The sequence below is a fragment of the Haemaphysalis longicornis genome, unplaced genomic scaffold (assembly GCF_048455015.1).
Source record: "Haemaphysalis longicornis isolate Haplotype H1 unplaced genomic scaffold, Haemaphysalis longicornis Haplotype H1 scaffold_12, whole genome shotgun sequence".
Lineage (NCBI taxonomy): Eukaryota > Metazoa > Arthropoda > Arachnida > Ixodida > Ixodidae > Haemaphysalis > Haemaphysalis longicornis.
Window position 1 is genome coordinate 114705953 of NW_027526225.1, and position 12127 is coordinate 114718079.

The 12127-nt window shown below is 49.1% G+C and overlaps 1 protein-coding gene across 1 annotated transcript in view; it reads left to right on the forward strand.

The window, feature by feature from the left end:
- The window catches only part of LOC144163317 (uncharacterized), a gene marked incomplete in the record, with an annotated part of 101978 nt that extends 91587 nt beyond the window's left edge, over positions 1 to 10391 (forward strand). The window contains 3 exon segments of the mRNA XM_077694246.1: positions 436 to 679; positions 5607 to 5772; positions 9309 to 10391. Coding sequence (XP_077550372.1) covers positions 436 to 679; positions 5607 to 5772; positions 9309 to 10011 — 1113 coding nt within the window.
- Positions 10392 to 12127: the final 1736 nt, after the last annotated feature.

A 12127-nucleotide genomic window follows, 5' to 3' on the forward strand; every position in this document is an offset into this window, starting at 1 on the left:
GTTTGCTCCGATCGCCACCTCCCCTTAATAGGATGGGCCTCTAGTAGCTCGTGGGCAGTGTTGTATACTCCCAGCGAGGCAAGTCTGGCAGTGGACGAGTGGAGGGGGATTTGTACAGAGCTAAGGAAAAAGGTTGGCGGATTGGGAACCGACATAAATGAAGTGAAGCTTTTATCATAGCATACCTGGGTTAAAATGGCCTCCGTGTGGAATATTTTTAGTGTTATTCTGCCTGGTGTAGTTGCTGATTTTTCAGAATGTTGAGCAGGGGTGAGTGCGAGAAGTACGAGATGTAATGAAAAATGTCCACTTAATTTTTTTAACTGTTTATTTTATTTCATTTCAAGCTGAACAATAACAGTTCTGCAAAAGTGCAAGCTTACAAAGTGCACCAGTGCAGTTTGAAACGTAGCAGTGCATGTCTGTTGGGTGCAGGTGTACGGCAGGAACGGGGAAGCCTACATGGTGGACGCGCGGCCACTCGAGCAGTCCAACTGGATGCGCTACGTCAACTGCTCGCCCACGGAGGACCAGCAGAACCTGGTGGCGTTCCAGAGAAATGGCAACGTCTACTTTCGGACGCTGCGAGACATCAACGCTTGCGAGGAACTCGTCGTGTGGTACGGCAACTCGTTTGCCAAGGATTTGGGCCTGATTGATTACAAGGGGCAGAGCAGCGGTAAGTTTGCCATTTGGGTTGCTTTGTTATACTCCGTTTCATATGTAGGGTGCAACTGTGTTACAGAAGTAGTCTGCTGCAAAAAATAAACAAATTGTGCCACTCCACTCTGCAGTGGTATGAAGTGCGCGCCGGAGAATAGAACACGTTTGAAGGACCAACGTTTAAACCAAAAGCCCCCCCTCCCCCCCGCTTTTTTTTTGGGGGGGGGGTCTTTCAAGGTTCCATTTTTTTTTTTTTAACCATGATAAAAGGCCCGAAAAGAAAAGTACAGACATAATAATGCCACCTACTTAACTGTAAGGGAAAGTCATACGAGAAGTGGGGAAATCAAAGATGTTATTGTCCGCTCAAACTTCAGGCGTGCGCTTACCCAGACACTGAATGGGCACGTGGTGCCACTTCTGAGTCCTTCTTGCAACAGATGCTGAAAGCAAGGAAGCTCACAAATATTGCAGCAGGAAACTTGCGTGAACTTTGCCTGGATAGCACTATCAAAATACTGATTGGAGTGACTGGAGGAGGAGGAGAGAAACGTTTATTGGAGCGGAAAGTGCTGTTGTGGGTGGCCTTCCTAGTCCGGATAGCTGCTACGAGTCATGGCAGCTGCTCTTGCCCGAGACACGAGGTTAGCCTGCGTCTCTAGCAGGCAGCTGGTCAGCTCGCACTCCCACTGCTCCAGGGAGGGGGAAGGGATGGGATTTGGGTGGTAGGGGCAGGCCCAGACAAGGTGGTATGTGGTGTTGGGGGTTTTACAGGATGGGCATTCGTAGGGATACATGGTTGGTGATATGTTGTGTGGAATTGTTGTGTTGTAGTATGTCTGGGTTTGCAGTCGTCGCCAAAGGCGTGTGTCATTGGGGTTGAGAGATGGATGAGGAGGAGGAGGGTAGACGAGGAGATTTCTGCGGTAGTGGTACAAGATGTCTCTCTAACGACTCGGGACTGGGAGGTGATTGAGGGATTCCGGTGGGTCTTCTCTGCCTTCAAGGAATGCCTGGGTAGTTAATTTGCGGGCAGCGGCATGTGCCGCAGCTCATAAATTTCCAGTTTTATTGCTTTGATCAGCCTTGTGCCCTACTTTTAGGAGCGAAGCTGTTCAGCAAATCGTAATTGTTCGTGCACGCAGTTAAAAATACCAAGAAATGTCCGAGTGTGCACTCATGAGCGCGGTCCTCGCGGCGGCCACTCGGCAGTTAGCAAGACCAATAAAATGCCTAGCTTTCGTGTGTGCGTGCCTCACGACGACCGCCCATTGTCCCCGCCGCACGTTTGTCAAGCCAAACGTACCCATGTAGGGAGATTGGCCAAGATTAGCCAAAAAAAAAAATAACAGCACCATTTGCCGTAATCGTGGCAAAATTTGCTCAGAACGAAAAAGACACGTCATAGCATACCGCCCTCTAGTGATTATCTCTTCCAAAAAAGTGAAGAAAGCTCACATCTATACAGTTGAACCTCTTTATAAGAGACACGTACCGGGGAGCAGTTTCTGTCTCTTATAAGCAGGGAACCCTGTTTTCACTTACTAATGAGACCCTATTTCAATGTGGGCACCGTGTGACTAAAATAAGCACAAAAGAACGCTATGGCATGTTGCAAAAGATCCATTCGAATTTACCGTATAATGCGGAATATAGGTCGGGGCGGAATATAGGTTGACCCCCTTACCTTGTAGCTGAAAAATGCAAAAAAAAAATTAGGTAGCAACCATTGTTTTATTGAGACTATAACTTGTTTCGTCTCAGATTACTCATTTAAAGCTGTCTGAAGTATCGTCAGACGACTGCTTCTGGCTCGCTGTCGCCCACACAGCAGGTCATCCTCGGTGCAGTCCGGGGAATTGCTTATGCAGTACTTCTTAAACACTTGCAAGACCATTTGCAAGACAATGTCATTGTGAAGTGAGTGCAAAGCATGGGACACTCGTGTGCAGACCGGAGCGACAGCCAGTCTGTGCAGGCGGTCAGCAAACATCTTGGGCTATCCATTCGTAGAGACATCGCACGATGCTAGCGGACAAAATTTGCCCCTTTGTACAGCAGCACAGGTGCACAGAGCAGCGCCCATAAAACGAGGCCTTCCGAGCATTGCATACCGAGAGCTGCCCCTTCAGCTAACGCTGCTAGCAACACTTCTTTTGGTGATACCGCACTGGCGCAAGGCGGACACGTCATTGGCCTTGGAAAGCGCCCAACTTTTCTTTTAAATGCTGCTGTAAACTGGCACCAAGTGCCTATACTCATTTTGAGCAAGAAGAAAATAGCACGCACACATTCGCTGACAGCGAGAGAAGCAACAAAACAAAGATGGCGTCGAGTCCTATTGATGGTGGTGGCGATGGTGCCTTTGGGGTTTTGATGGGCTCGATGGGCTGCCTGGTCGCCAGATGACAACTGCCAGTGACTGCAATATAGGTCAAGGGGTGACTTTTCGGCAAATTTTTCTGTAAAAAATCTCGACCTATATTCCACATTATACGGTATGTTTGACCTCCAGAATTTATGAAACAGTTCTGATTCTTTGTTTGCTTCATGACTGTATTTACTCTGCTTTTTCTAACCGATTCTACAAGCTTTCTTTCCTTTCACTGTGTGTGGAAGATGAATCGTAGATGTTGAGTTCACAAGCCTGATGAATAGCCAGGGTGCACAGCTTCTTCCGCTGTGTGCTCAGGCTATTCATTACGCTTGCAGGACTCAACATCTGTGATGCTTCTTGATTGGGAGCTACGCAAGTGGGAGAGCCCGCATGTGCGGTTGCGCTCCAATGGATATGGCAGTAAGCTTCAACCACTTCTGTAAATTGCATTTCCATTAGCAGTGCTTCTCATCGTATAGCTGCCTGAACCACTGTGTGTTTGCTGAAGTTATAATAAATAGCGACTGCAGGCGTCTGTCGTCTACCTGTGTTTCCAGAATGGAAGCAACTGCAATTAGTGACCGGTGGCACTGCATCTGAAGTTAAAATGTCTGTTACAAGTGAGACTGTTGATTAAAGTTCAAGGATGACTTGTCCCTTATAACCAACTGTCTTTTACATCCCATGTGTGTTATAAAAGAAGTCAATTTAATGGGAAAGATTGGGCAGCCAGCCATGTGGGTGAATAGTGTCTCTTATACCCATTTGTCTCTTGCATCCATGTCTCTTATAACGAGGTTCAACTGTAGCAGCAATGATGACGGAGTAAAGGTCACTGCGGCAGCGAAGAAGAAGCAAATCGGCTGCAATTGTGGGCTTAAACCATTGTGAGGGTTGCGCACAGCTTTGTTATATTCAAGTCTTGCATGTTAGTGTCAGCTTCCTTCATTTTTTCTTGCCATGGGCAGCACTTTATTACGCTCTCCAGCCTTGGCAGTGTTGCACTTTATGTGTGAAACAGAGTATAGTTTCATGATGTGCTTGTACGTGATGGGACAAAATCTTAAGCGTATGAGGGTATGGGGGAGGGTTAGGTAGGGTGAAAATTCGGCATTAAGACCAAGTGATGGCCCACAAAAGCACCATTGGATGGAACATCAATTAGCCAACAGCTAAAAGAATATAATTGATTGATTGAGGGGTTTAACGCGCCGACGCAACGCAGGCGATGAGGCGCGCCGTAGTGGAGGGCTCCGGATTAATTTTGACCTCCTGGGGATCTTTATCGTGCGCCGAAATCTCGTACACACGGGCGTTTTTGCTTTTCGCCTCCATCAGAAAAGCGGCCGCCGCGGCCGTAAAAGAATATAAGCTACTGAAACTGCTGGCATGGCCTGTAAACCTTGTTCAGTGCGAGGGAAAAAAAAACTGTAGGCATATTTGGCACAAACCACAAGTACGTATTTGGGAGTACCAGTGTCCTTCTAATTAGGAAGACATGTTGTGTTGCTTTTTGTAGTAGCAAATGAAAAAAAAAAAAAAAAGCTGGTTGAAAGAGAGAGGTCAAAGCAAATGCAAAACAAAAAGTGTCAGGTCAGGCAGGTCGGAGCACAAAGTAAATGTTCCAACAGATGGCATGCCAGCAGTGTGCACGTTAGAAAAAAGCGAAGTTAACAGGCTTTATTACAAAACGGCTTGGCTGGGGAGAAGGGGCAGTGGGGTGAGAGGGTATCTGCATGTGGAAGAAGCAAAAGGTGAAGAAGAAACAAAATGATAGATAATGATAAGGGCAGGACACGTTTGGCAATGGGAGAGAGAGAGAGAGAAAGACATTATTTATGGCCAGCAGGGAGTAGGAGGTCGGGATGTGCAGAGCCTCCACATCCCACCCACGTTCACGACGTCTTCGGGACTAGGCCCCACCGGCGTCGGCGTGAGCGGTGCGCGAAAGGTACTCGGGAGTTCGTCCCTTTCCCCCCCGTCTGCGACTCGCTCCGCTTCTGCCTGGCGGGAGCAGCCTCGAGCTGCTGGACGGCTAGAGTTTGTGCGTCCAGGTCCGTCGAATATACGGCACTCGTTATGGTGTCCGGCAGCCGGCCGTAGAGGTCGGCAGCTTCCACGGGGTGTACTGCACAGTCCCACAGGATGTGGGCCAGAGTTGCGCGATGTTGCCCGCCCGCACTACACATGTCACTGGCGTACACGTCGGGCACACGTGACGCGCGAGCGCCGGCGTGATCACTGACTGTGTTTGTAGTTGGCGTAGTAGCACTGCCTCCTGTCGTGTTAGTTCCGGGTGGGTAGCCGGAGCGATGCGCCGGCCGAGCCGGTACCACTCCAGCACCTCCCCGTACGTGAGGAGGGGCTCCGGGTCCCACTCCACGTCGTCGTTGTCGTCTTCGTCGTCGTTGTCTTCGCGTTGGCCTCCCTCTGTCGCGGAGCTCGGCAGGGAGGAAGAGACTGCCGCCGCGCGGTTGGTCAGTCCTCGCGCGGCTGCGTCCGCCTTTACTTCACTATATCACGAAAGAGTACTAGGACACCTCGTAATTCTTGTGGTTGATTTCAGAGCCCAAAACACCCGACCCCGCCCGACGCCCCATCTTCAAGTGCGACAGCTGCAATGATGCCTTTTCCCTTCGGAGGTGCCTGCTCAGCCACAAGTTGCGCCACCATGTGCAGAAGCCGCCTGGGAGGTTCGAGTGCCGCCTCTGCCCGTACTCTTGCCAGACCCGGTGAGGTTCATTGTCTGGCTTTGATGTGCACGGCGTTGTGTTTGCCTTCACTGGGGGTGCGGCCTTTAGATTCGGAAGCAGTGCTCACAAAAGACTGGGCTTCTGGGGGGGTGTGGTACATAGAAGGTTGAATTTGTGTTGAAAATCAGCACCACGTTTGCTTGCCATGCAGTGCAGTTTCTCGTAGGTTTTTTCTAGGGAAAAATCAACGTAATGTTTCTACTGGAAATGATAGATATTGGTTATTGCTCCAAATGTGCTGCACTGAAAAGGAACCGCACATACTTGGTCCACTAAAAGCTCTTCTTTCCATCTCAATCCACCAGACGGGTGATAAAAGGTATGCAGTGCGTGTTGCATAATGTATTTGATAATCATGTGTACATACACCCGCAATACTATGCAATATTTGCAATGCTATGCCACCTGGCCGCAGCGGCAGCATTTCATTCTGTTGTTCCTCCCGTCAGTTGGCTTTGCTTTTACCATTGATGGTACCGATTTATTTTATTTTATTCTGCAGCAACGCCTGTTTGTTGCGGTTAACGGGTGTGTTAAAGAAGTGATGTTATATCGTTCCAGAACACGTGCGGTATGACCTTAGACAACTTCATGACCCTCCATGAATTTTATCTTCAGTCCACGTTAGTTTCGTTCCAGGATAAATTCTACATGCATTGTAGGGGTGTGGGTATCAGATCATGGCTAGCACCAGTTCTCTGCAAAATGTTTTTGGGCCACATCGATCGATATCTGGAGCATCATCTCGGAGGGAAGCCACTAAAAGTTTTTAGATATGTTGACGGCTTCTTAATGTTTTTTAAAAGCTCCATCAGTGTTAACTTCACCTGTTGTTTCTAACCGCATTGTCACTGTTAGCGAAATTTTTGAAGTGTTTCGGTGAGTGGGGAAAGGCCTCTCTTTTGCCCGTGAAATGCCAGGCAATGACAGTCTGCAGTTTTAAGTGCAGAGCACTTTATGGGCCCGCTTGTGTCGTAGTTCGCTAAAGGTCGATGTCAAGTGACTGCCGTAATCAGGACACAGAAAGGCTCCAGCTGCGCAAGAAAAAATTTGTGCGTTCGAAATGACGCAGAAAGGCTCCAGCTGTGCAAGGAAGAATTACGCGATCAAAATGATGCAGAAAGGCTCCAGCGACGCAAGAAAAAATTGATGCATTAGAAATGACGCAGAAAGGCTCCAGCTGCACAAGAAAAAATTACGTGTTCAAAATGATGCAGATAGGCAGATAGGCTCCAGCCGCGTAAGAAAAAAATAACGCATTCAAAATGATGCAAAACAGCTCCAGCATATGGAATTAAAGCAAGCACTAAAAGAACAGAATCCCGCTGGCACAGTTTCAGGCAGGAGCCATGCGAGCACTGCGAAAGCAGGAAATTTGAATTGCATGTTCATCAAGAGAAGAGTGAGACAGGGCAGCGAAGAACGTGATGGGTGGTAGCAATGAGCGGATAACGGCGCCACCACCCATTTTGGCAAATCACTGCTCTGCACGTCCGACAGCTTTCACATTGAGTGGAACGGCTTTCTTAGACCTGGACCTTATGTTTTTAGTGGACCGTGTTCATTGGCTTTACATGCCAAGGGTACGCAAAGGTCTGTTGCCCTCTGAGTCCACGTACTCGAAGACAGTCAAAAGGGCAATTGCCATGGCCTGTGTTCAAGGAGCACTTCTGAAGCTTTGCCACCACAGGGGTCATGGAAGTTTCGTCACCAGGGGCCCAATTCTCTAAAACGACGGGCTGTTGCTTTGAAACGACGGGGCGGCGCCATGCAATTGCATGTGTTGTGGGGTTGGGGCCGTCGCTTTGAGGGGCGAGAAAGTGGCAAAATGGCACTGCGGTGCAGTGGCAGTAGGGCGCAAAGTGCCAAGCAAAACGACGGGGGCAGCGCGTGTCGCTTTGCGCCCTGCTGCCGATGCGCCGCAGTGCCATTTTGCCACTTTCTCGCCCCTCAAAGCGACGGCCCCAACCCCACAACACATGCAATTGCATGGCGCCGCCCCGTCGTTTTAGAGAATTGCGCCCCTGGTGTCTAGGTTGCCGACGGCTGGCTTCCCTTTGGTGGTCATGATAGCAGTGGCCGAGCCGTTATTGCAAAAGTGATCAAGTGCAGCGGAACCCGTGAGGCTGACGCCCCTGAGCCCAAAAATCCAGTTGTCTTGCCATATGTCCACAGAGTGACGCGCAACATGAAAAATGTAGCCAACAGGCATGGTGTGCCGGTAGTGTTTTCTGCCTCTCACAAGTTGGCTGGCTTGTGCAGCAAGATCCTCAAAGGATCAAACAAGGCCACAGCATGCCTAAAGAAGCATGCTACACTGTTTGTGCAGTGTGCTGCTGGGATTGTATGCTCTATACCGCTCACTTGCGGGAAGGTATATGTGGTTGATTGGTTGGTTGGTTGGTTGGTTGGTTGGTTGGTTGGTTGGTTGGTTGGTTGATTGATTGATTGATTGATTGATTGATTGATTGATTGATTGATTGTAGGGTTTAACACGCCGACGCAACGCTGGCGACGAGGCGCGCCGTAGTGGAGGGTTCCGGATTACTTTTGACCACCTGGGGATCTTTAACGTGCGCCTAAATATCGTACTCACGGGCGTTTTTGCTTTCCGCCTCCTTCAGAAAGGCGGCCTCCGTGGCTGGGAATTGAACCCGTGTCCTCGTGCTCAGCAGCGCAACACCTTAGCCACTGAGCCACCGCCGCGGGTGAAGGTGTAGGTGGGCCAGACAGGCCATTGTGTCAGTGACCGCTTGAGAGAACATCAGCCTTCAATGAAAAGCAGAACAGGGTCGCATCTTCCACACCATTGTTTTGCCTCGGAAAACAAGCCATGTCAGCCGCTGTCGAATGAAGTAAAAGTGTTGAGCAGAAGCTGGGAATGGGTTGCCTGCGAGTTGATTGAAGCCTTTTTTCCCCGCAAAAAAAAACATGAATATTGTGTGAGTGAACCTTCTGTTATGTTGTACGGAAGTGTGTTTGAATTTATGAACAGAATGGTGCATTGATACAGAAAGAAAGAAACGTGAAAAAAAGGGGGGGGGGGGGGGGGGGCTGCTTTGTCTGCCTGTGCAACGAATGGTGTATGTCCATGTTCAATTTTTCAATAAAGCTAGTTGTGAGTCCGTGCCTGTCCTGTCCCCTTTGTACTAGTTTTCGATGCGCAGTTTTTCCACTCTTAAATAGAGCTTTTGGAACCTCAGTTGTCCACAGAGAATTTGGAGCGAAAAATAGGAAGCAAGGCAAAAAATCCCCAGGTGGTCAAAATTAATCCGAACCCCTCCGCTGTGGTGCACCTCATAGCCCATGTGCAGGTTCAGCACATATTAAACCGTCAAAATCTGAATGTGGAAGCAAGTTAGGGACATGTTAATTATTCACCACTGTGAGGCACTGGGGTTTTGTTCTGTAGGAAGGATTGACTGCCAGTTGAAAAGCTTAAAAAGGAAAAAGCTTCAAGCGAGCCCTAGTTGTGCTTGCTAACCGCACGCTTTTTCATGTCCTCTCCGGCGCAGCTGGGTCATCAAGAGGCACGTCTTGATCCACACCAAGCACAAGCCGTTCAAGTGCCAGTACTGCGACAAGGGCTTCACCCAGCGCGGCAGCCTCAAGATCCACCAGCGCACCCACACGGACGAGCGGCCGTTCGAGTGCACGACCTGCGGCCAGCGCTTCCGCGACCCCTCGGTCCTGTCCCGCCACCAGAAGCTGCACACAGGCAACTCCAAGGTGCACGCGTGCCCCGAGTGCGGCCGATCCTTTTCGCTCAAGTCGGACGTCAAGCGCCACATGCGCACGCACACGGGCGAGAGGCCCTACAAGTGCACCATCTGTGCGAAGCCGTTCCGAGACCTCGGCCACTGGAGGCGCCACGAGCGGCTGGTGCACAACCAGGAGTACACGCTGCACTGCCCCTTCTGCGGCAAGGGTGCCGCCGCCATGTGGAACCTGCGGCAGCACCTGCGGGCACGGCACAGGCCGGGGAAACGGGACGAGCCCACTGACACTGAAGATGAGAATGCTTCTGGTGATGACGTAAAGTGCGAGAGCGACAATGTGCAAACTGTGGCTGAGGGAACGGAAGCAGCGGCTCGAAATGGAGAAACGGCGACTGTTGATGGCGAAGCGATGACTGTGGACGAGAAAGTGATGATCAAGGACGGTGAAACGGCGACGAAGATGCGAAAATTCAGTCGGATGTGTAGTGGTGCACTTTAGTGCGTCTCTACTCAGATCTCGATCTGCGCAAATGAGGTAGAGGAAGGGGTCCTTCTTTTTCTTTTTTTGTTTTGCAATATTATTTATTTTTGTTCCCCACTTCTTTATTTACAATGCAATTTTGGGGGCCGAAGGCATGAAAATTAAGCTCGGTGTAGCGGTGCTTTTCACTGAGTCAGTCAGTTTCGAGTCCTCAAGAATGAATTGTATTTCATGATCCTCCTCTGTTCATTCCTACTGTGTTATTGTTTTTTAGTTTGAATGTGCCTGCATTGATAGGTGGCGTTTATGGATTCGTTGACATGGTGTAATGGCGTCCATTTGAAATGAATTAGTCTGTATTTATAACTGAATAAAAAAAACGTCTGTTGCAAAATGCTTTCCTCCACTTTGGCTGCGCGGATCAGCACACATCTGCTATTGTTGGCCCCGACCATTTGGAGAGGAGCTAAACATTGATGAACATAAATTGTCTCTATTTCCCGCACATAAGCAGCATATCACTGCAATGCTGGTGCAATCTCGATGTTGCATTGTTGGCTGGTAACTTGTTTTTCATCAGTAAAGTGCAGTCACAGACAAATTAAGCTGAAATGACCGAGTGACAACAAAAACTACATGTGGAGCATCCCAATCCAGGGAATAGGAACTTGCGCGGGGATAATTAGGTATGTGATCGAGTCACATAGTGCTTGCCACCGTTCCTGTACTAATAGAAATGGGACGGACCAACATTTAGCATACACTGTGTGCTACATTTGCAGGTAAGGCACAGACGTGCAGCATTTTCAGGCCACAGCGGGAGAGGGTCATCTTCCTCAGCCATGGCATCACCAATTCGGTTATGTTTCGACTTGTACTGTTCACCAATTCGGTTATGTTTCGACTTGTACTGTTTATGACTGCAGTAGTTTGTTTCTAAAGTGTTTATTAAGTAGAAAAGGAAAAGAACAAAAGGAGGGGTGGGCATATTCCCGTTTCATTTGCTCTAACGGAGGGTTCTGTACACATGGCCCATGCTGCATGTTGATGCCACTAGCATTCTGTACAACGTTGTAATCAGATTGAAGTCCTCAAGCTTCATGATGTCTGGCTGCTTTTATTTGTACTGTGGCAACGATTTACGGTGGCGCTGTTTAAATTCAATGAAACAAACAGCCTCATCTGGGTAATCCGCCACTAAATGCGTCTTCCCATCAATTTTATTGGTAGGGGTAGCGATATCAAGACTGCACTCAGCCCAGATGTAATGAAGTTGCTGTGCAGCTGAAAAGGTGATCTTGGAGTTGTACTTTTGCTGCCCCACAACTGCTAAACAGCTTTCCGGCTTGGGTGCCTCAAGCTGCTTTAAAACATCCTTTTTCCTGCTCCATAAGTCTCTCCAAACAATAGCTCTACTACACCACCACTGAATCAAAGCTGCAAGCCTTAGAGAAGTAAATACTACATATAGGGTGTATCTCATCTTTCGTCAAAGCGACAATTAGCAGGCGTAAAAAATTAAGACCTAAGCTTGCCATAGGGAAACTCATGTACATAGTGCGTAGCATTCGTAGTGTTCACTCAATCTGTGAAGCACTATAAATTGAAGTGGCCATGCCAACAAAATACAAGTTTATTAGATGCAACGCATCTCTTTAACTCGCCTTGTCCCGCGTCGTTGTCGCGGCGTAGTCTGCATCCCTCCTCCATTCTCGCCACGGCAGCTGCGCGCTCCGCCGCTCTTACCGCAGCGCCATCTGTGCGTCAGCGCGCAGCTTGCGCTCGGCTGCGCTCGCTCCCGTCGCCGTGCCAGCTGTGCGTTAGCGCGCAGCTTGCGCTCGGTTGAAAATTTACACCATCTTCCCGCGATGGGAACCATGGGGTAGATGCGACGCATCGGGGGTGAACATGCTGCGTAAATAGGATACACAACAACAGCAATACACACGCTGACATCGCTAACATAATGGAAATACAACGGCAACCCCCGATGCGTTGTATCTACCCTATAGTTCCCCTCGCGGGAAGATGGTGTAAATTTTTTTTATTCCAAAGAGTTAGTGTTTTATAGCCCCCTAGAGCTTGTAAGTTGTACGTCCGGCACCAAACGACACCATATTTACTGAGAAATTAA